At 38.4% G+C, this 24,602-nt stretch overlaps 3 protein-coding genes across 4 annotated transcripts; all 3 read left to right on the top strand.

Moving 5' to 3' along the window:
• The first annotated feature begins 1,119 nt into the window (after positions 1-1,119).
• Positions 1,120-7,721, top strand: LOC6632470 (venom allergen 5). 2 transcript variants are annotated; one of them, XM_070207146.1, is made up of 5 exons: positions 1,120-1,543; positions 5,700-5,900; positions 6,224-6,482; positions 6,554-6,709; positions 6,894-7,721. In XM_070207146.1, exons 1-5 carry the CDS (start codon positions 1,456-1,458, stop codon positions 7,081-7,083), a joined length of 894 nt encoding a protein of 297 aa, XP_070063247.1. In that variant the 5' UTR covers positions 1,120-1,455; the 3' UTR covers positions 7,084-7,721. The 2 variants fall into 2 exon arrangements, with proteins under 2 accessions (XP_070063247.1, XP_002056171.1); XM_002056135.4 differs by having other exon boundaries at positions 6,554-7,721.
• A 4,125-nt stretch (positions 7,722-11,846) lies between these two features.
• Positions 11,847-13,086, top strand: LOC6632471 (uricase). The gene is made up of 2 exons (XM_002056136.2): positions 11,847-12,416; positions 12,472-13,086. Exons 1-2 carry the CDS (start codon positions 11,873-11,875, stop codon positions 12,954-12,956), a joined length of 1,029 nt encoding a protein of 342 aa, XP_002056172.1. The 5' UTR covers positions 11,847-11,872; the 3' UTR covers positions 12,957-13,086.
• Positions 13,087-17,151: 4,065 nt separating this feature from the next.
• On the top strand, positions 17,152-18,360 carry LOC116650345 (uricase). The gene is made up of 2 exons (XM_032433771.2): positions 17,152-17,695; positions 17,751-18,360. Exons 1-2 carry the CDS (start codon positions 17,152-17,154, stop codon positions 18,233-18,235), a joined length of 1,029 nt encoding a protein of 342 aa, XP_032289662.1. The 3' UTR covers positions 18,236-18,360.
• Positions 18,361-24,602: the final 6,242 nt, after the last annotated feature.

Consider the following 24,602-nt stretch of genomic DNA (forward strand, 5'->3'; position numbering starts at 1 on the left):
GCGAAATGATCGAAGCTCCTGGCCTCAGGCCATGCGCTGCCCCTTTAAGTTTACCTCAGCGCTACCCAAATGCCACGCCCCACATGCAACAGCAGCAGCAGAGCTCAAGTGATTGTTGTCCCAAGCCAGCCACCTGCAGCCTGTAGCCTGATCAACATAAAGTTAAATCAATGTCTTTCGCCGGAAATTTTAAAAGAACACAATCATATTCGTGAGCCGCCAGCCACAGCAACTAGCAATATTTAAGCTTTACTTAAATTAAGCTAAATAAATTTAATGCACTTTTCTAAAACAAAACAAAACACTTCAATGTCTTAATAAATTTAATACTATTTTTCAATATTTTAAAGTGTTTGTATACAAGATATACAAGCTTATGATCATAAATATATATATTAAAAATATCTTTAAATACAGTTAATTTTACTATCAAGCTTCATATATCGAACCAAAGAGAAGGACCTTTTATCAAGAACGAAAGCTTTAAGACTAGCTTTAATTAGCATATTAGAGCAACGCTTTGATACTGATCAAGAAAACAGAAATATAAGAATGTTTTAATTTGAGTTCCAATTTGAATTTCGTAACATAAAAAGTAGCTTTTTCTAATTGCCAAACCGATAAGCGCCTAGCATACTGCCAAGTATTTTAACATTTTATTTTAACAGCATGTAGCTGCTGTTAACATTTAGCGCATATTATGCTCATTTAGTTAATAGCAACGCAACAGTTAAAAAATGGATTTAAAGTTAAAATAATATCTCATTTACAGACTTCAACATTCAGTTTAGGCATGAACATAAAAAAACATTTATGTTTAATAATTCATATTGCCTTTCACGGCGTTCGACTTTTGGATTTGCTTTTTTAAAAGCATAACATTTAAAAAGTATTTCGGCCCAGCTGATAGCCGGCTGCGCAGTCCGCGCATCTGCTCGCTCTCACCCGAGTGCCGCGGCGACAGGTTGATCGGCAGCTTCTTTGCGGCGGCTCTTATCTGCTGCGGCCGCTGTCGCTGTCGCTGTCGCTGTCGATGCCGCTGCCGCTGCCGCAGTCGCTGCCAACTGTGTTGGTATATAAACGTCAGCGTCGCCCAGCGTCCAATCAAACAGACGACGCCTTCAAGTCTAGCTGCACGCACGAGAGTGGAGTTGGAGTCGTCGGCAAATTTCGTGACGCTTTTTTCTCGGTTTTGGACACAAATTTTTTGAAAGCCTCTACCCCGCATTCCCCCACCAAACGCTTGTGATTCGTATGAAACGCGGCAACCAAAATTAAAAATTAAAAAAAAAAAATTAACAAGTGCAAGCACTAAATATAAGACTGTCTTAAAGAAGAGCTTATATTTAAATCAAATTTAAACAAAAAGTGTTTAATTAAGTGAAATTTAAACATACACACACTAAAGTGTGTCTAAGTTTAACAATTAAATTAGAATATTTAATAAAAATCAATATGATGCAGCACTGCGCACAGCTACTTCCTCTGGCCTTACTGCTGATCTCCTGTGGAACGGCATTTGCCTGCCATGGCAAGCTAATCGGTAAGTAGTCGGCGGCAGTTGATAAGCCCCAATTTCGAGTCTATTCATTTGTATGCAGCCTGCCTGATGTAGGGCATAAAAAATTAAAATAATTCAAAAATAGAAATAGTTAAAATATTCGTGTGGCATGCATAAATAGATTGAAACCAATTGAGGCTCTTTATTTTGTATTTATTTTTGAAATTTTTTCAAATTACAAGCATTTGCATTTCGCATTTGTTTTTAGTTTTTATTTGCATTTAAGTACATTTCAGGCACGTTTTTGTCATTTGTTTTATGAATGAATGGGACAAAAAAAGTGTTTATGAGCTGCTCAGTCGGTAGAATTTAAGCAAATATTTGCCAACACAATGTTTTATTTAGTTAGCGTTTAGCGAAAGCCACAATACCTCCCGAGTGCCACACACACATTCGGTGCCTGCAGCGGCGAGGTGTGCTCGAGAACTTTGTGTAATGTTCGTATATTCGCGCTCGCCTTGGCAACTGGGCTCTGAAAATGACTTTAGAGCGGGCTTATTACATAAAGTGTATAATTAATTGTTAAGGGGAAGCAACAAACTAAATAAACCGGTTCAAATTTCAAGTTTTTATAATATATTTCAAAAATTATAACGCATACTACATAGATCCATAAATATGCCACTTCGTTTGCATATGAGCTGCCCCGAAGCTAAGCTTTCAGTTAATCAAAGGCCAATCAACTCAACAGATTCATACATTTGATATATCTTAATTTATTAACATTGTACCAGGCGTAAATTTATTTATATTAAATATATATAACAAAAACAATATCATAATTATGAAACTCTACTGTGTTATGAGAGCTCATTGAACTGATCAAGCCGTGAAGGTAATTTGTTAGCCGTAATTGAATTCACCCGAATTAAAGAATCTGTCCAAATCGAACACGCGCTTAAAAAACACTTGACAAATTATAATAAAACAGAAAATAACATTTCATTTTATAGGGCATGAGCTGCGCCAAAACGCTTGCCAGCCAAAACTCTTAACGCTTTTTGTGTTCTGCACACGCAGGCGCCGTCTTTTGTTGTTAACAAAACAAATTCCAGTTGTTGTTTTCAGTTTTGTTGTCGAAATTGGTAATAATAAAATCGAAGCTTTTGTTTTTATAGTGCGCGTGCGCGTTTTTGATTAATGTTTGCATTTTACTTTGCTTCGATTCCACCTGGGGAATGGCCACATAATTCCAACGCAATTTCGAGCATCGAAATCGATTTCAATCATACTAACAGAGTATTCAGCCTGACAAATGGGCCGAAAAGCGGCGACTGCGGCCGTAACGTTTTGCTGCGGCATCAATCAAAGCCTTTTGCCGCGCTAATAATGTAATTAAATATGTAGATGCGTAGACAAGAGCAACGACAACTACCTCAACAACGTGCAACGTACAGCGTGCAACGTGCAGCGTGCAACGTTCAACGAACAAGCGTAGCTGGGTGATAATCAGTAAATGATAAATGTTACAAAACATGTTGCGGCCAACATAAAGCATAACTGTCTGCATTAACTCGAGCTAAATGCGTCTGCGAGGCTCCTTTCGTGATGTTCCCTTACTTATGCCCTTACAGAGGGTCTATAAGAATTTACATGAAGCGTGAAACGCACAGGAAATGACTTTGTCGACATATGATCAGCCGAGTTGATATAGAATTTAGAAGGAATATTAAAGTTATTATATAGCTGCCATAGGAATAATGGCTGAAAAAAATCAAGTTTAGGCAACAGCCTTAATAACTTTCATGTTTTTCAAGATATTTTGACATTTTCTAGTTTCACTTTGCTGCCCACATCTATATTTCTCTATAGGCAGAATCGATCGAAAATATATTTAAAACTTTCACAAATCTACTCAAACAGCCGGCAAGACATTAGCTAGTTTGGCAAGGGCATTTTATTGTCGGTGTGCGGACAGACGTCCAGACGGTCGTTCCGTCTTGCTTTTTTTTACCGTCTGCCAGTCGGCTCGATTGCCACTTCCCGTTGTGGCAGCTCTCGCATTGTTCAAGGTGAAGTCAGCGCCTGCAACGAGATGGCAGTTAAGCACTTGTTAACATATTGTTGGCATTTGTTGGCTGCACTCTGTCTGCCCCACAGCTAGCCGGTGGTTGTAGATGTGGCGGCTAAGCAAGTTTGTTGCTTAAGTCTTTCGTTTTCATCGGTGCTTACAGTTATTGGTAGCTGTTGACGTATCGTTGTCAACATAATTGCCTCAACGTCGCTGCCAGCTCCGCACTTGATCATTTCTGCTGCTGTTGTTGTTTATTGCTCTCAGCCAAGAATATGCTAAATATGGTCAGCCTGTTGCGGAAACCGATCGACAGCTTTATGTGCAATTTGTCAGAGAAGGTAGTTCACAAAATTTGCATAGCGCCCGATGCACACGGGCATCTCCCTCATGTTGATTGATGCGTATTGACTTAAAAACACACACAAGCTCACACACAGAAACAGAGAGACTGATGCGGCAATGCGTTGATTTACCTACCGGTTCGAGTCAATGCTGTGAAACTGATATTTATGTAAATGTACTCGTCCATATGTATGTGTTATATAGCATAACACTAACACGTCTTTAATTTGACAGCTGTGGTTGAGTTTGAAGCTCGACGGGTTCTGCAAAAGCCGCTCGCTCACAGCTATTTTTAGTCGGCGCACTAACCTTGACTAAAAAAAACAACAACAAAATATAAAACACACTCTCTAAACTGCCAGCTGTAGCTGAGCAGTTCGATCGGTCTTCAATTCGGGCAGCTCTATTGACATCTAGACCCATTTATTTGTGCGAACGCCAGCTTAGCGTAGCTGTAAATTTATTTATTGTTCTTGTTTTTGTTTATTGGCCGCGACAAGTTGTCTGACTGAGGCTCGGGCACGTTGCTGCACTTGACCGGCAGACATGTGATGCCAGGGCCGTGGCACAGCAGCAGCAGCCGTAGGAGGAGGCGGCGGACTTACAGACAGACAGACAGACGTGCCGGCAGGAAGTGCAACTTGGAGTCGGTTGTTAAATGCTCTCACGTCTCGGGCAGCGCAATCAGCGCCCATCGCTTGCTGACCATTATTATAATTATTAAAAATTATTAAGCATGCGTAATTATTTAAATGAAATGCGGCTGCATAAAGCGACCACGCCCCTAGACAGTGCGCTGCAAGGACCAATATCAGCCAGTTGGTCGCTTTATACTTTTGGTTTTCCCAACTGCCTTAAAATATATATTGTGTATTATATATATGAAAGTCACGTACTCAGGTCGCTGCTACGACTCATTAACACCCTGCGGCAACATTTGCACTTCTTTGCATATACCCTGGAATAAGTCCACAATTGGGATTATAAATTAAAAGATTAGCCGCAACATGATATACTTGAGAGTGACTTTTGCTCACCAAAGAACAGAAAACCAATTTGTCTGCTTGTGCCACGCTGCTGACACACTTCACACCAATATATCGTGAGTCAGTGCCATGCGCCGAATAAAAAAATAAATTAACAAAAACAAAGTAGATAAAAAATTGGTTAATGGACAAATGTTGGATTTTTAATTGACGCCTTTGAGCAGCACGCGCCGCTTCGATTTTAAAATGTTTATTGTCTCCTAATGCATATATATATTTCTCGCTATTTTCTTTAATTATTTGTTTTTACCTTAAGACGTGTTCTATTTCAAACCGGTTGGCATTTACGCAAATTCAAAATTCGTGTCTAATTTCCAAATAATTGTTGACTGTACTTTTTTTTTTAAAAGACCCAAATAGATAATATGCCTATCCACGCACTTATATAAACTATTAAAAAAACAGCTGCCAATGTTAATTTTGAGAGTTCGTTAAAAGTTTGTGATATAAAATTTGAGCGCGACTTGAATGAAATTTCGACAAATTCGAACAGAAACCAAAAAAAAAAACCGGCTCCACCGAGAGTTGGCAGAAAGCATCATTAAGCCAAGTCGAAACGAAAAACTCGCAAGACGCACGCATAATAAAAACTTAATATTTTAAGCATTTCGATTTTCGATTCGAAACAAAATCCAAAAATAGAAATGATAGCATGTCCCCAATCGCACACAAATACTTATATAATATATACATATTCTAATATAATTTTATGCTAATTTCGACCTAATCATTTCAGCATCGGGCATCAGCACCGAGGAGAGATCAATCATCTTGCAGGAACACAATCGCCTAAGGCAGCTCGTTGCCACCGGACGCTATCCGGGCCAGCCGGGTGCCGAGAATATGCGGGAGATCGTCTGGGACGATGAGCTGGCAGCCCGCGCCCAGCAATGGGCAGACAATTGTCAGTTTCGACACGATCCGCATCGCACAATAAGTAAGTTATTTCTAAATATTTGCTGCCTGCAATCCATGTGGTGAAGTTCCTCTCCCTCCCCCCAAAACAAATACATAAAATAAATGATATGCCGCCAATCTGACAGCCGGCAGCTGGTTTTTGTGATTTGCATGTTTTCAGCTTGAATCGATGGTAAAGTATCATCAATATACATTCCGGGCACTTGGTCGACTGCATGCTAAAACACTAAAACTAACCCCAGTACATCCCTCATCTAGTTATGGCAATAGTATTATTGTAGTTCTAATAGTCTCTTAAGATACTTCTGGTATACTTATATATTTATGCCCTCCCTTTAATAGATCGTTTTACCATGGGCCAAAATCTGGCTGTTATATGGAGCACTGCACCGCTAGAAGCGGAAGATGGGGACTTTCCATCGCGCATTCAGAACTGGTTCAATGAGGTGCAAAAGTATTCCTTTGGCGATGCCTGGTCACCCAAGACTGGCCACTACTCACAGCTAGTTTGGGGTGAGACCAGCCTGGTGGGCTGCGGCTTTGCCGAGTACAAGGACAACATTAAGTTCAATAAGCTTTACGTGTGCAACTATGGACCTGGGTAAGCACGCACACACAACATAACTAAGGGGCAATCACTTAATATATTCTCTTCCCTTCCAATTTATGCAGTGGCAACGTTGTCGGCTACAATCCCTACGAGGTGGGCAAACCGTCGTGTGCTACATATGGCATGAAACCCTCGGCACGGTATCAGGGTCTGTGCGCCGCACCCGGCGCTTCACCGGTGTCTACAAATAGCGTCTACGGTGGCAACACAATTGAAACGTATGAGTACAGCTTCAGCTCAGCTAGTAGCAACAGCAACAGCAATAGCAACAGCAACAACAACAACAATAAGCCGACTAACAACATTAACAAGAGCCTATTAGCAAACAGCAAGAGCAACAACCGAATTCAAAATAACCCCAATCAACACTCCTACTCCTCCTCCTCCCAATTCCCCAAACAGGCAGCACCGGCGACGACGTCCAGTGGCAGCTCCTTTGGCACAAAGACACGTGGCGGCAGTCAGGCCTTTACCACGGAGAATAATCAGCAGCACTCCGGCAGGTATAAGCACAAGCTCGAGGCGTATCGGCCCAGCGCTGCGGAGTTTGAGAAGTCCGTACAGAAGCATACCATACTACGCACCTTTATAGAGCAGAATCCCAACGAGCAGCAGCAGCAGACGGTTGGGGCATTCGAGCAGCCTGCCAAGGATGCAGCGGATGCAGCCAGCGGCACCCCGAAGCCCAGTCGGGGTTGGAGCATTTTGACCTGGCGTGGTTAGATTTGTGAATTGGTCTTTCCCACTGCCAGCCGGCACTGCCATGCACCCAATATGCCGCAGAATGTATTAGCTCACCCGCCCAGTAATTACTACTATGTAGTGTCATTAGAACCATCTTCGATTCTGAATTTCCCAACTACCATCGCATAGCTACTCGCGTACTTGTTCTATATACATATATATAGCGAATAATAGGCTCTTATACTTATTTAAACATTCCCATAAACAGATTGCCATATGATGTAACATACATTGTTTTTTTAGCATTATGATTTGCTTGCTTTGCAATTTAATAACATATTTTTTAAATTATTTATATATATTGTATTATTGGATAACATCGAAAAGACCTCCATCGTTCAGTCAAGCAACTACCGAATGTTTGTATCAAATATTTGTAACAAAATTGCAATTTTTAAATTTTTGTTTTTAATCGGCGCCTAACAACAACTAGTTAGTTATATAATTGTGTTCAAACAAATAAAAACAGCAAGATGATATTTTAAAGGATGATATTTTTATTACGCAACAGTTCGTCGTGAACTGTAACTTAGAAAGTCAAAAATATAAATATATACAAATCAGAGATTCAAACTTGAAAACATATTTTTAGCATGCTTACATATTTGCGTGGTTGCACGTACACATTTGATCATCATGTAAACGTGAAAGCAACAAACAAATTAAAGCGCTTTATAAACTAATTTGATTATCTTGATTATTGTCATTTTTGCATAGTAAAATGTTTGCACATGCTGAAATCTTTATTACTTTAAGTCAACCTTAATCACGTGGACATTGTAAGATATTGGCTTAAAGAGTTTGGCTTGTAGTCAAAAGGAGTATTTCATATTTTTTGGTTTACACTTAACTAAATCTCAAAAACATATAGAATAGGAGTTTACTCACTTAAATCACGTAACTAAATCACAAACTTCATTGTGTAAACATACATTCCAAAGCTTTGTGAGAACTCATGTCGAGAGACTGCGCATGCGCGTGAGACAGAGAGAAGGAGAGAGGGCGAGAGAGAAAGAGAGAGAGAGAGAGCGACTAAAGAGAGAGCTCTCACTAAGCTAGGGCGTCTGCTGAATACTTGCTGAATATGCGGACAAAAATGAGAGAGCAAAAATGAGAGAAGGAGACGGCACTGATAAGAACTACTAAGCCGGAACCGGGGGACTTAAAGCTATGGTCTAGGAACTATTAATACGCCTATAGGCGGGAATAGAAAAGGAATAAAAAGTTAAGTTATATATATTCATACTCTATAAAGTCTCCAGAAAACCGGCTTTGATCACAAAAATCTAGGTTCTTTTCTTAGAACCATAAAATTAACTTTGAACTGAAGAAAAATTCCAAAAAACCACAGGTTTAATATAGAACGGGTTCTTTAAAAAAAACTTACAAAATTCATTAGAAAAATTAAATAATTTCAATTTATATAAAAAAGAAATAGAAAAAAAGGCCTAAATCAAAACCAATATGGTAAACCAGCCAGACCTCAAGGCGAAGCATAGCGACTGGCACATTGAGTATAGAGTGCAGCCTTGAGCACACTTTTTGTTGTTCACAGTGTTTTGTCTATGAAGCACACACAAAAGGCCAATCAAAGTTGCGATTAAGCCCGTACGTTATCTAAATACTTTTGGCCAAGCTTTATTTCCCGTATTTGTTGATGTTTTTGCTTTTGTTTTTGTTTTATTGTAATTGTGCAGTTTATCTGCGTGTTAGCTGTCCCCAATGTGGCAGACCTATTACACTCTTACATGCTCATAAATGGCTATAAATTTTGAGGGCATACACACACGTACACACACACACAGACAATGGGTGTCAATTTCATGTGTGACACGAAATTAAGATAGGCGAGCAATGCTGTCAACTGTTGTATCGGTATCATAGGACATATGACAGCAATAAAACATACAAAGGGTTGAGCTTTACGGCCTGTGCGAATATGGAAATGCTCTATATTGTGGAATTTGTTAATTTACACACATACACACACGCACACACCCCGCCAGTTTATTATGGTTACTTCTGTTGTCCGAATGCGAATGCACTTCATCATCTTGAGCAGTCACAGAGGCTGGCAGCGTGAAATTAACTGCCAGCAAGTCCTTCTTGGCAGGACAACTTTTATTTATACACGGCCAATGCCATACATTAACTTATGACGCGCACTGTGCCAGACAAAGTGTCCTTTGCTGTCACACCAAGTAAGACGGCGACGGGACGCGGATTGGAATGCCTCAGCGCCAGCCAGTAAATGTGCCGTGGCCGGAAAATGGGAAACTTTTCTTTTAATACAAATGTCAATTTGCTGCAGCTGTCGCATCCCAAAAATGCAATATTTGAGCGTATGCGTGAGCGGTTTTCCATTGTGAAGAAATAAAATTAAATAGCCTGGCGTAATTAAGCAGCCTCAAATGTTACTCGAGCTGCCAACTTGCGAAATCTCCGACAGACAAAAGGGCTGTAAAACCGCTGGCCCGCATTAACGGGGCTTATGAATATCAACGCATTAATTTCATTTCCCTTAATTTTCTTACCCTTTTGGGATTTTTATTTTTATACCAAGTAAAAAAGCGCACAAAGGGTGTTTTATTATATTTTCGAGTCACGGCTCGAACCAACTATCTGTGGTACGGATTCACTTGAGAACTTGAGGTTGCACATCCATGAGTCAAGATTCTTTTAATCGATTTTGCTGACTTACAGGATAATTTCTCATTTGCATTTTGATTCAGCTTGAACAGGGTATTTCATATTCCAGCAAATAAGCTTGTTATTTCCAGTAGCCCAAAGTCTCTGCCAAATGTCGCATTTACTTGTGACATTAAAGAATATCCTCATCTTACCAAATGGCCAAACCAAATGTTTCCTACCACAGAACCAAAGAAAGAGTTTTGCAAAGCTACAAAATTGAAGCAAAATTTGATTCTCTTTGGAGCAGTACATACTTTGCAGCATCCATGAAAAAAGCGTAGCATACTTTTAAGCATCACAATTAAATATTTAACATTGCAAAATGATCATTCCATTGCTACTATTTTCCATCCCATTTTCGTTGTGAGTGATAAGAGTATGGGATGAACCTGATTTTACAACTGGAGTATTTAATATCCATAATTTAAAATCCATCCATTAAAAAAGGGTATAAGGGAATATTGTATTTGTGCGTAATCCAAATGTAGTTAACAGGCAGAAGGAAGCATCTCCGACCCCAGAAAGTATATATATTCTTGATCAGCATCAATAGACGAGTCGATCTAGCCATGTCTGTCTGTCTGTCCGTTTGTCCGTCCGTATGTATGAACGCAAGGATCTCCGAACCTATAAGAGCTAGAGAAATTTTAGATGTAGGTGCTCCTAGTTCCCGCGCAGATCGAGTTTATTTCCGATAATCGATAACTTCTTCCGTTTCCAAACAATCGATAAAAATCGATATCGATATCCTGTTTTTTGGGCACTTTAGGTAAATAATAAGAGCTAAGGTCACCAAACTTGACATATAGCTTCTAAAATAAAATATAGTTAAGAATGTTAACCAAACAAATACAACTTTTATTAAAGTTCAAATTATTTACTTTGCTATTAAAGAAAAAGTTTACAAAAACCTAACCAAAAAAAACTTTGATTATACTATAAAGTATTTCCAATTACAAAAACGTATGGTTTCTGAAGTTCGAACCCCAGATCGATCGATGGCAAAAATAGAAAACTCAGTTTATTGGGACTGTGAGCCTGTATGCCGCAGTCGGTTGCACCCAACAGTAAAAATAAAAAATTGAAAATGTTTTGCATTTGCGAGAAATATAATAGGTGTGACTTATGGGACTTTTAACATATATCTTAAGTGCTTTATTTACCTGTGCGGCATAATGAGACACGCGATAAATGCATATTAGCTCTTAGGCCTGTGCGTATCTTAATTGTGGTTTTAAAGAATAAGGTTGCAGAGTCCGCTCAAAAAAGATATGGCAAGTGCTTATTAATTAGATTTACTTGGAAATTCCCGAGTGAAAGTCATCTATTTTTTTTTTTTATAAGATATTTATCTCGCATGTTCCTAGTACAATAAAAATAGTGTGCAAAGAACAAATAAACAAGTAAAAGTACTTTAGTTGGGTGTGCCCAACTAGTAGATACCCTAAGGCCAGCACCAAGCTACCTTCACAAATACTCAAGATGTGCTTCTTCTTCCTCAGTGCTACACTATGAGGATTCCATTCTAAATGTGCGGAAGAAGCAAAGTGCAAGTTGCATTTCTTCTAATGTTATGTGTGAAAGGGAGAACGTATCTTATAAGCCTTGAGGCTGTCGAGATCTATGTTTGAAAAAAGACTTAGTTTTTTCCAAGCAATCATCTAGTACTTATTATTTCCGAGTGGCTGTTGAGCAAGAATGAGCTTTATGAACTATTCTTCTGCCTGTTACATACACTTGGGCAATAACTAATCTACCCCCTTGAACTCATTGCAAATGGGTAAGCAAGTTATCTTTAATGATTGTGTGAGTTGAAAGTAAGATTCTGGAGAATTACGTAAGCAGCTGAGATTTTTTTGGCTCGTAGATAGCAGGTGAGATATAAAATGTGCCTGTTTGGCCTCATCGGAATTCATTCAATGAAAATCTTGTAATCAAGCTTCAGTATGTTTGCAACTCCACTGCGCCAACTGAGCAGCCTGAAGCGTTCCGGCATAGCGGGCCAAGAGCAAGCGCAACTGTACGAGATTACCAACAAGGGATATGGCAAGGATGCAGTGAAAGTGATGCATATCAATCGCAAGGGTCCGGTGCACAGCATTCAGGAATTGGAGGTGGGCACACACCTGAAGCTCTACAGCAACAAGGACTATATGCTGGGCAACAACTCGGATGTTGTGGCGACCGATTCGCAAAAGAACACCGTATATCTGCTAGCCAAGAAACACGGCATCGAGAGTCCCGAAAAGTTTGCACTGATATTAGCTAAGCATTTTCTGAGCACATATGCGCACGTGGAAGAGGTACATGTCCATGTAGAAGCGTATCCTTGGCAGCGCATGACCCAGGATGTTTCCGATAATATCGGCAAAGGGTACTGCGAGAACAACTGTAATTCCAGATCGAATGGCAATTGTCAGCTGCACAACCACGCCTTTATCTTCACACCCACGGCGCAGCATTACTGCGACGTGATCCTGACGCGTCAAGGTAGGCACATATATGGTATGAGAGATGCACTTCCTAACAAGTCGTCTGTTTCCAGATCCCAAGCAGACTGTCATCAGTGGCATCAAAGGACTGCGCGTTCTGAAGACGACACAATCATCATTTGTGAACTTTGTTGACGATGAGTTCCGCACGCTGGCGGATCAGTATGATCGCATCTTTAGCACCGTTGTGGAGTGCTCCTGGGAGTACTCGGATACGGAGTCGGTCAACTTTTTGCACGCCTGGGAGACTGTCAAGGATATAGTGCTTCGCAACTTTGCCGGTGATCCAAGTGTGGGCATCCCCTCGCCCTCAGTGCAGCACACACTGTATCTCAGTGAGAAACAGGTTCTGGACGTATTGCCACAGGTGTCCGTCGTCTCAATGACAATGCCCAATAAGCACTATTTCAATTTCGATACAAAACCATTTCAACAATTGGTGCCAGGGGAGAACAATGAGGTCTTCATACCGACCGACAAGCCACATGGCACCATCTATGCTCAACTCTCACGTAAAAGTCTCAAAAGCCATCTCTAATATTGAGCGATATATGCGTGATGCTCTTAGATTTTTCGCTGGATGCTGAGATATCCTGGGATAGCTACATAGATCCTCATAATATTATAGTTGCAATAGACACAAATCAATAAATTTATATTTTAAATTATGTTTTAAAATTTGGATAACTTTTTTTTTCGGTATTAAAATTCTTTTAGTTCACTTGCTTAGCAACTTTTATCAGCGTAATTTTTGGTTAATGATATTTATGATATTTAAATATTTATTGTATATGTTTATGTACATGTTAAATTTGCTTAATTAACGAAGCGTTTGGTCAGGTCTATTGGATATGTTTTTTTTCAGGTCTCCTTCTTCTTGACCTCCTTACCAGGTTCCTTGCCATAGCGTCCTGGGTGATTGCGGAGCTTAAACAGTTAACTGCTTATTGGTGGAAAACGTCTCCTACCATAGGAACCTTAAAGTCCTTTGCGATGTCTCGTGTGCGAATATATCATTCAGCTCCAGAGATTTTTCGAAAGGTCTTGGCCTGGATGATGCGAAGTTTTTCAAGGTGCGTCTTTGCGACAATTCTGATAACATAAAAAATAAAAAGCTGAAATCTTTTTTAATTTACTTTTTGTTTAACTTTAAATTAAATTCCAACAAACTATTTTTATTAACTTAGCTTACAAAAACAATAAGCTTCACTTTGAAATTAATTGCAAATAAATTTTTGTTGGACTTTCCGCATTTTTTGATGAGTAACAAAAGAACTCCAAATGCACTTTTTCAATATAAAATTCTAATTTTAAAAGCTCAGCTTTTTGGATGATAATTCAGTGATTGTTATTTGAGGTCAATAAAGCCGCTTTACCCTGGGAAATCATAAAAGCTGAATACCATGCTAATCAATTTATATGTATATGCACTTGCTTCAAAATAGAAATCATTGTAATGAAAGAATATAGACAAATTAAAAAAAAGAAGAGATATATATAAATACTATGTATTTATATGCATAGAAGCAATTGAAGGCAAAGTATATATTGAAAAAGTTTTTCAATTTCAGTAAAGCTTTTATTTAACATCAAAAGATATCACACACACACACACGCAGAGACCAACCACACACACACACATATACCACACACTTGCAGCCAATGCAAAACTATGTATATTGTTCTGAAAGAGTAGTCCCCACACACTCACACTCACACTCACACACACACACCAAATTAGAAATAGAAAACCAGCAACAAAACGAAAACTGAAGCAATAAGCGAAAATGAAATGAAAAATCATGAATGGCCAACAAGCTGAGGAAGGACTGCAGTGTAAGTGAGGGGGGTGGTAGGGCAGCTGGCCTGGTGCCGGGTTACAGCGATATCAAACCGAAAAAAAAAAAAACATTTTGCGAGCATTACGAGTATTGGTAGCATTCAGGCAAGACCGGAGTTTTGCACGCCCAACGCGGTTGGCCGTGAAATGGAAAGCGCAGGGCAGCCATAAGCTGAAAATTACCAAAACCAAGCGCTGCTTTATAGAATGGACAAGTACCCCGATGCGCCACCTCCAACCCTCAGCCATAAGCCCTGCCAATTCCAGATAAAAATCGAAATATCAAGAGTTTTGCAGACGAAGCGTTGGATGCGAATTTAAAAGTGAACTGTTTTATTTATGTAAGGTCCGGGTTTCTATTTAAAATCATATCCTATGGAGGAGTGCGCGTATCTTTTATTGAAATATTTAAGATTTGGCAAATAGAAAACATTTACTTGCATTGCATTGCTATTCGATACTTTTTTTCCCAGTCATAAATCAAAATCAACTTTAAAGTTTTTTAAAAACTCTTTAGTTCAGTTATAAGCTTGATGTTTATAAACGAACGAATAATCATATTACTCAGCATGCGTCTTAAATAAATAAAAACAGATAAGCAATTAAAAAGTATTTTATTGTTTTTGAATGCTTGATAAGCAGATGCCCTATACAATTTTGCATAGTGACATGCCAAAAAGAAGATATATTAAAATAATCTTCTCGGTCGCAACCCCACCTATCGGTTTCATTTGTCAATCTGAACCATCAAAGAATCTTATTTGGTCAGCAATGAATATGAACAGCGTTAGAGTCGGGCATGCCCATCTGTTGCCCTAACCCATACCACTGATAAAAAATCGGCATGCACTTGAATCGGTATCTATATGAGACAAGAGATAACTTCCAAATTAGTAGCGTCTTTGTACATTGTCGTGTTTGGTTAAGTTTTGTATTCCGAGGATTTGTACTGAGTAAAACGAGCAGCAACTGATAAACGCTAATGGATTTATTTCAACTAGTCGTGTAACACTTAGTATTTCACCTAGTTTAGGTAGACTTCTATAAAAATATCTGGAAATCTTGTAAGCATCTTAGATTAGTTTACTCTAAGATCATATTCGAGCTAAAAATAGAGCCAAACGTTAGCTGTAGTCGTTTTTTTCTACCTTTTTTCAGTAAACCTTACGCTGCAAATTTTCACATAAATCTTTTTGTGGACTGCTTTTGAGTGTGGCCTTAATACAAACACACACATGTATTTTAGTGTGTGTGACCTGTAATACTTGGACCCAACACAAATCATATTAAAATGCAAATGTGTAGCTCACATTTCTACTTCGATCTCGAGCTGAAACTCACACATAAAAGCGAACAGTAAATTTTTAAAATTCAACTTCATGTCCCAGAAAATTGCACAATAAGCCAAAAGCTACCCTTGGCTAGGAGTAGTCCGTAACAGGCAGTAGGCGGCTGGCGGCGGGCAACGCGCGGCGTTTTTGGGCAACCACCTGCCACCCACTGCCAGTTTCAATTGAAACGGTTGTGCAAAATACATACATTTACGTATATTTGAAATTCATCGTCAAATTTAGATCATTTGGGCGGCCCAGGAAGTGCTGAGCCAATCAGCAGAGCAATCAACACTATTATTGTATCTAATCAAAGCTCAACCACAGAAATTGTAACTGTAGATTAGCACGGTCAGTTGTGCCCTGCACTCCCCTCAACTCAATTGTGTATCCAAAACCCAAAAGCAGCATCAAACGGACAACCACGTAATCGCATGTCTCGTGCGCTCATCAATGGATTTCGATTGGTATTGGGGATTGTGTTGCTGAATTGGGCCTTAAGCAGGTTCCTTGAATGTCACATATAAAGTTTCTTATTTAATGTAAGAATATAGTTCTGAATAAAGTTAGAGTCAATAATAAGGTTAAACAGCAACTATTATTTTAAAATGTAGAATATTTTATGTAAACTGCGAGAGGGGAAAATTCATAATTGAAACATTTTTTTTTAACTATCTACGGGCTGGTTCAGTTAGCAGTCAATTTTCAAGACCAAACAACCATTTGCTCTTAGCCAAGAGCCGCTCTCTTGCTTTTTAATCCTTGTCTTCCTTTCACTTTACGAGAAAATGCAATTAAAATAAAATATGTAACGGCTCGGTGCAGCCCGAAGAACAGTTTTATACTGTCGGCGCTCGTTTACTGATTGTTTTGTAGGTGTTGTTACTTTAAAAATACATTTTTATATTTATAGAAATATTTTGTTAAGCAAATTAACATGTAGTTTCTTCATCAGCATCAAGAGTCAAGTGTCCGTTGTTATGCCAGTTTTCATTAGAACTATTTTTTTTTATTCAGCTAGTTCGTATAAGCATTACTGTATTATTTTGTTTTTTTACAGAAAAGAAGAAGAAGTAAGGCATTTTTATTAAACAAATTTTTCAATTAATCTTTAAGCAAGCTTTTTCCTACAGGATTCTTATGAGAAATAACGTATTAATACGTCGACAATATGGGTTTCGTATGAAAACTTTAATCAATAATAAAATGCTCAACAAAATAATTAATGATAAAATAATTAAGACATTAAAACATATAATAAATAACGAAATAAAATTATGAATTGCCTGCTAGGATATTTGATCTTTGATCTGCCGATGACATATATTCTCTCTTATTTTATCCAGTTTTAATTGAAACATTTTTCTAACAACTTCATACTTTGAATAAATCAATTATTTAAGGTCAGATAATTTGCCTAAAAACAAGCTTAGTATAAATATAAGCCCATGTAAGTGCACACTTATTGTTTCAAAGGTTCAAACATTTATTATTCAATATAATTATTCATTTTAATTATTTGCTGCTCTGATGCTGGCAGCTGCTTAAACAGTATGCTCAGTATGTTTGCAACTCCACTGCGCCAACTGAGCAGCCTGAAGCGTTCCGGCATAGCGGGCCAAGAGCAAGCGCAACTGTACGAGATTACCAACAAGGGATATGGCAAGGATGCAGTGAAAGTGATGCATATCAATCGCAAGGGTCCGGTGCACAGCATTCAGGAATTGGAGGTGGGCACACACCTGAAGCTCTACAGCAACAAGGACTATATGCTGGGCAACAACTCGGATGTTGTGGCGACCGATTCGCAAAAGAACACCGTATATCTGCTAGCCAAGAAACACGGCATCGAGAGTCCCGAAAAGTTTGCACTGATATTAGCTAAGCATTTTCTGAGCACATATGCGCACGTGGAAGAGGTACATGTCCATGTAGAAGCGTATCCTTGGCAGCGCATGACCCAGGATGTTTCCGATAATATCGGCAAAGGGTACTGCGAGAACAACTGTAATTCCAGATCGAATGGCAATTGTCAGCTGCACAACCACGCCTTTATCTTCACACCCACGGCGCAGCATTACTGCGACGTGATCCTGACGCGTCAAGGTAGGCACATATATGGTATGAGAGATGCACTTCCTAACAAGTCGTCTGTTTCCAGATCCCAAGCAGACTGTCATCAGTGGCATCAAAGGACTGCGCGTTCTGAAGACGACACAATCATCATTTGTGAACTTTGTTGACGATGAGTTCCGCACGCTGGCGGATCAGTATGATCGCATCTTTAGCACCGTTGTGGAGTGCTCCTGGGAGTACTCGGATACGGAGTCGGTCAACTTTTTGCACGCCTGGGAGACTGTCAAGGATATAGTGCTTCGCAACTTTGCCGGTGATCCAAGTGTGGGCATCCCCTCGCCCTCAGTGCAGCACACACTGTATCTCAGTGAGAAACAGGTTCTGGACGTATTGCCACAGGTGTCCGTCGTCTCAATGACAATGCCCAATAAGCACTATTTCAATTTCGATACAAAACCATTTCAACAATTGGTGCCAGGGGAGAACAATGAGGTCTTCATACCGACCGACAAGCCACATGGCACCATCTATGCTCAACTCTCACGTAAAAGTCTCAAAAGCCATCTCTAATATTGAGCGATATATGCGTGATGCTCTTAGATTTTTCGCTGGATGCTGAGATATCCTGGGATAGCTACATAGATCCTCATAATATTATAGTTGCAATAGACACAAATCAATAAATTTATATTTTAAATTATGTTTTAAAATTTGGATAACTTTTTTTTTCGGTATTAAAATTCTTTTAGTTCACTTGCTTAGCAACTTTTATCAGCGTAATTTTTGGTTAATGATATTTATGATATTTAAATATTTATTGTATATGTTTATGTACATGTTAAATTTGCTTAATTAACGAAGCGTTTGGTCAGGTCTATTGGATATGTTTTTTTTCAGGTCTCCTTCTTCTTGACCTCCTTACCAGGTTCCTTGCCATAGCGTCCTGGGTGATTGCGGAGCTTAAACAGTTAACTGCTTATTGGTGGAAAACGTCTCCTACCATAGGAACCTTAAAGTCCTTTGCGATGTCTCGTGTGCGAATATATCATTCAGCTCCAGAGATTTTTCGAAAGGTCTTGGCCTGGATGATGCGAAGTTTTTCAAGGTGCGTCTTTGCGACAATTCTGATAACATAAAAAATAAAAAGCTGAAATCTTTTTTAATTTACTTTTTGTTTAACTTTAAATTAAATTCCAACAAACTATTTTTATTAACTTAGCTTACAAAAACAATAAGCTTCACTTTGAAATTAATTGCAAATAAATTTTTGTTGGACTTTCCGCATTTTTTGATGAGTAACAAAAGAACTCCAAATGCACTTTTTCAATATAAAATTCTAATTTTAAAAGCTCAGCTTTTTGGATGATAATTCAGTGATTGTTATTTGAGGTCAATAAAGCCGCTTTACCCTGGGAAATCATAAAAGCTGAATACCATGCTAATCAATTTATATGTATATGCACTTGCTTCAAAATAGAAATCATTGTAATGAAAGAATATAGACAAATTAAAAAAAAGAAGAGATATATATAAATACTATGTATTTATATGCATAGAAGCAATTGAAGGCAAAGTATATATTGAAAAAGTTTTTCAATTTCAGTAAAGCTTTTATTTAACATCAAAAGATATCACACACACACACACGCAGAGACCAACCACACACACACACATATACCACACACTTGCAGCCAATGCAAAACTATGTATATTGTTCTGAAAGAGTAGTCCCCACACACTCACACTCACACTCACACACACACACCAAATTAGAAATAGAAAACCAGCAACAAAACGAAAACTGAAGCAATAAGCGAAAATGAAATGAAAAATCATGAATGGCCAACAAGCTGAGGAAGGACTGCAGTGTAAGTGAGGGGGGTGGTAGGGCAGCTGGCCTGGTGCCGGGTTACAGCGATATCAAACCGAAAAAAAAAAAAAACATTTTGCGAGCATTACGAGTATTGGTAGCATTCAGGCAAGACCGGAGTTTTGCACGCCCAACGCGGTTGGCCGTGAAATGGAAAGCGCAGGGCAGCCATAAGCTGAAAATTACCAAAACCAAGCGCTGCTTTATAGAATGGACAAGTACCCCGATGCGCCACCTCCAACCCTCAGCCATAAGCCCTGCCAATTCCAGATAAAAATCGAAATATCAAGAGTTTTGCAGACGAAGCGTTGGATGCGAATTTAAAAGTGAACTGTTTTATTTATGTAAGGTCCGGGTTTCTATTTAAAATCATATCCTATGGAGGAGTGCGCGTATCTTTTATTGAAATATTTAAGATTTGGCAAATAGAAAACATTTACTTGCATTGCATTGCTATTCGATACTTTTTTTCCCAGTCATAAATCAAAATCAACTTTAAAGTTTTTTAAAAACTCTTTAGTTCAGTTATAAGCTTGATGTTTATAAACGAACGAATAATCATATTACTCAGCATGCGTCTTAAATAAATAAAAACAGATAAGCAATTAAAAAGTATTTTATTGTTTTTGAATGCTTGATAAGCAGATGCCCTATACAATTTTGCATAGTGACATGCCAAAAAGAAGATATATTAAAATAATCTTCTCGGTCGCAACCCCACCTATCGGTTTCATTTGTCAATCTGAACCATCAAAGAATCTTATTTGGTCAGCAATGAATATGAACAGCGTTAGAGTCGGGCATGCCCATCTGTTGCCCTAACCCATACCACTGATAAAAAATCGGCATGCACTTGAATCGGTATCTATATGAGACAAGAGATAACTTCCAAATTAGTAGCGTCTTTGTACATTGTCGTGTTTGGTTAAGTTTTGTATTCCGAGGATTTGTACTGAGTAAAACGAGCAGCAACTGATAAACGCTAATGGATTTATTTCAACTAGTCGTGTAACACTTAGTATTTCACCTAGTTTAGGTAGACTTCTATAAAAATATCTGGAAATCTTGTAAGCATCTTAGATTAGTTTACTCTAAGATCATATTCGAGCTAAAAATAGAGCCAAACGTTAGCTGTAGTCGTTTTTTTCTACCTTTTTTCAGTAAACCTTACGCTGCAAATTTTCACATAAATCTTTTTGTGGACTGCTTTTGAGTGTGGCCTTAATACAAACACACACATGTATTTTAGTGTGTGTGACCTGTAATACTTGGACCCAACACAAATCATATTAAAATGCAAATGTGTAGCTCACATTTCTACTTCGATCTCGAGCTGAAACTCACACATAAAAGCGAACAGTAAATTTTTAAAATTCAACTTCATGTCCCAGAAAATTGCACAATAAGCCAAAAGCTACCCTTGGCTAGGAGTAGTCCGTAACAGGCAGTAGGCGGCTGGCGGCGGGCAACGCGCGGCGTTTTTGGGCAACCACCTGCCACCCACTGCCAGTTTCAATTGAAACGGTTGTGCAAAATACATACATTTACGTATATTTGAAATTCATCGTCAAATTTAGATCATTTGGGCGGCCCAGGAAGTGCTGAGCCAATCAGCAGAGCAATCAACACTATTATTGTATCTAATCAAAGCTCAACCACAGAAATTGTAACTGTAGATTAGCACGGTCAGTTGTGCCCTGCACTCCCCTCAACTCAATTGTGTATCCAAAACCCAAAAGCAGCATCAAACGGACAACCACGTAATCGCATGTCTCGTGCGCTCATCAATGGATTTCGATTGGTATTGGGGATTGTGTTGCTGAATTGGGCCTTAAGCAGGTTCCTTGAATGTCACATATAAAGTTTCTTATTTAATGTAAGAATATAGTTCTGAATAAAGTTAGAGTCAATAATAAGGTTAAACAGCAACTATTATTTTAAAATGTAGAATATTTTATGTAAACTGCGAGAGGGGAAAATTCATAATTGAAACATTTTTTTTTAACTATCTACGGGCTGGTTCAGTTAGCAGTCAATTTTCAAGACCAAACAACCATTTGCTCTTAGCCAAGAGCCGCTCTCTTGCTTTTTAATCCTTGTCTTCCTTTCACTTTACGAGAAAATGCAATTAAAATAAAATATGTAACGGCTCGGTGCAGCCCGAAGAACAGTTTTATACTGTCGGCGCTCGTTTACTGATTGTTTTGTAGGTGTTGTTACTTTAAAAATACATTTTTATATTTATAGAAATATTTTGTTAAGCAAATTAACATGTAGTTTCTTCATCAGCATCAAGAGTCAAGTGTCCGTTGTTATGCCAGTTTTCATTAGAACTATTTTTTTTTATTCAGCTAGTTCGTATAAGCATTACTGTATTATTTTGTTTTTTTACAGAAAAGAAGAAGAAGTAAGGCATTTTTATTAAACAAATTTTTCAATTAATCTTTAAGCAAGCTTTTTCCTACAGGATTCTTATGAGAAATAACGTATTAATACGTCGACAATATGGGTTTCGTATGAAAACTTTAATCAATAATAAAATGCTCAACAAAATAATTAATGATAAAATAATTAAGACATTAAAACATATAATAAATAACGAAATAAAATTATGAATTGCCTGCTAGGATATTTGATCTTTGATCTGCCGATGACATATATTCTCTCTTATTTTATCCAGTTTTAATTGAAACATTTTTCTAACAACTTCATACTTTGAATAAATCAATTATTTAAGGTCAGATAATTTGCCTAAAAACAAGCTTAGTATAAATATAAGCCCATGTAAGTGCACACTTATTGTTTCAAAGGTTCAAACATTTATTATTCAATATAATTATTCATTTTAATTATTTGCTGCTCTGATGCTGGCAGCTGCTTAAACATATTTTAGCAAATTGAAAACTTGCTAAACTGTAAACAATTGAGTTTCAATTGAGAAGCTAAACGCTCGAATTGTCGTTGTTGCAATTGTTGTTGTTGATGTGATTTGCTGGCCGCAAGTCTGCAGCGGAAGTTGCCATTGCTGCAACAAGAGGCAACAATTCAGCCCCAGACAAACCAAAACTTTTGTGGCTCTCATTACGCTTGTGTGTGTCTGTGTGTGTGTGTGTGCGTGTGTGCGTGTGTGTGTGTGTGCACACAATTGCTAAAGTGACGCAAGTGCGACTGCCATTCTTCTGGCCCTTATTGTTGCAACTGTTGTTGCATGTGCATTGGCGTAATTAATTTGAAACGGCGACAAAGCGGATGCCCCTCTCGTCCGCAAAACCGTACCGCCCCGAACCGCCCCCGGTCACGCCCACTGCCGATATGCTAATTGTGCTCATCCGCACTTACTTCCGGTAAATGTTGATGCATTCATCTGCCTCAATGAACATTGATGGACCTGTCAACATACAAGTTTATAAAGTTAATAATTTAGCAACATTTATTTATATATTATTTAAATATTGCGCAGTCAAAATGTAAATTTTTTATGAGGCAAGCAACTTTATTGCTTTTAATATTTGCATTATTTCTCAATTTGCTGTGCAAATTTTTATATTGCAATCATTTCGTGCAGCTGCCGCACACACAAGCGCCAACATACACACACACGCACATACACCCATACACATATACCACACACACACGCACCCACACAAACATACACCCCACAGCAATTGTTGTCACTTTCGAACGGCAGCTGCTTAAAATTCAATAAAAGAAAAGCGAGTGCCGCATGTAAATTGCGCCCAATAAAAGCCTTATTTAGGTACACAACATGTTGACAATATTATTTATACATGCATACTCGAACACGCACACATGTACATATACATATATGTTAAAAATTATTGTTTTTACCTCAGGGCCCTGGCAAAGGTTTTATTTTTAAGAAACATTCTTTGGATTTTGCTTTTACTTTACGGGCCTATGAAATTTATTTTAAATTTATTTATTTTATTTAACATTTTTATTAACATTTCTTTAATAGTTTTAATTCGTTTAATATTTGTATAATTAATAAACACATTTTTGTAGTTTTACCGATACGTTAGCAATTTTTATTGCTTTAAATCCTATTTGTCTTATTTAAAAGTAAAAATCAAAATGTAATATATGCGAAAAATTAATTTATGAATACTACTTAGTTTTAAAGTTTTTGTTAACGTAATCGCAAATTTTCGTTGCCAAAACCTAATTTTGTTTAAAATTTAAAAATATATAATTTTTAGAGAATAATAAATGTTAATCAAAAATTAAATTTCCTATTTTTAAGTGCTTAAAAGTGTGTGCGCAGTTTCCTTTGACGCACGTAACTCTGTGTATATATGATTTGTCATTCAGCTCGCGTTTAATACATCAACATTTACAGCTGAAATAAGACAAAGGAAACCCTTACCCATCCACACACACCCTCACACACACAACTACTCACAGCCACTCACACTCTTACACTCGTTAGCCTTGTCAATTGTCACTGTTGCGCGTTGACTTTAAAATGTATTCTTTTGAAAGAACTGGGGTCCTACAGGAGGGTTCCGGACAACAGCTGCTACCCACGAGAAGTGCTTTCAAGCTTTACGCACTAATGAAAAAGTTTTTATTGCCGCCGCACACATGCCTGAACTTTGAAATTGTGAATTGCGCAACTACAATATGGTATGGTATGGTATGGGACAGGTTCTGGTCGCATAATAAATGAACTGCTAAGAGGCGTGGCCAAGCAGCAGATGCCTCTAGAGATTGATGACAATCCGTCCAGAGACAAGAGCCGACCAAGGCTTTCACATCTAATTAAAAACACAAGAGCTCCTCAATTCAACCAGCAAGCGGTGTCGGTTCCGACCCCAAGGAACCACAAACGACGCCCATTACTCATACGTTATAAACACATTAAAGCTGCCAGGCAGCACACACACACAGGCTTACATACCCACACCCACGTGCACATAAACATATATGTGAGTAGGAATAAAATCTAAACAATAATTACACATGCGAACCGCATCGGGCCGAGTAACCTCAGTGCAGTATTGCCCCTTGTCAGACACATGTTCTGACGATAGCTCCCTGGAGAGG

Source organism: Drosophila virilis, chromosome 2 (assembly GCF_030788295.1).
Source record: "Drosophila virilis strain 15010-1051.87 chromosome 2, Dvir_AGI_RSII-ME, whole genome shotgun sequence".
NCBI lineage: Eukaryota > Metazoa > Arthropoda > Insecta > Diptera > Drosophilidae > Drosophila > Drosophila virilis.

What these genes read in the sequence shown, in the direction of transcription:
- LOC6632470 (XM_002056135.4), top strand. Translation starts at nt 1,456, where the DNA reads ATGATGCAGCACTGCGCACAGCTACTTCCTCTGGCCTTACTGCTGATC. An exon ending in CTGCCATGGCAAGCTAATCG is followed by an intron (nt 1,544 to 5,699) that starts GTAAGTAGTCGG and finishes TAATCATTTCAG; the next exon opens with CATCGGGCATCAGCACCGAG. An exon ending in CGATCCGCATCGCACAATAA is followed by an intron (nt 5,901 to 6,223) that starts GTAAGTTATTTC and finishes TCCCTTTAATAG; the next exon opens with ATCGTTTTACCATGGGCCAA.
- LOC6632471 (XM_002056136.2), top strand. Translation starts at nt 11,873, where the DNA reads ATGTTTGCAACTCCACTGCGCCAACTGAGCAGCCTGAAGCGTTCCGGC. An exon ending in CGTGATCCTGACGCGTCAAG is followed by an intron (nt 12,417 to 12,471) that starts GTAGGCACATAT and finishes GTCTGTTTCCAG; the next exon opens with ATCCCAAGCAGACTGTCATC.
- LOC116650345 (XM_032433771.2), top strand. Translation starts at nt 17,152, where the DNA reads ATGTTTGCAACTCCACTGCGCCAACTGAGCAGCCTGAAGCGTTCCGGC. An exon ending in CGTGATCCTGACGCGTCAAG is followed by an intron (nt 17,696 to 17,750) that starts GTAGGCACATAT and finishes GTCTGTTTCCAG; the next exon opens with ATCCCAAGCAGACTGTCATC.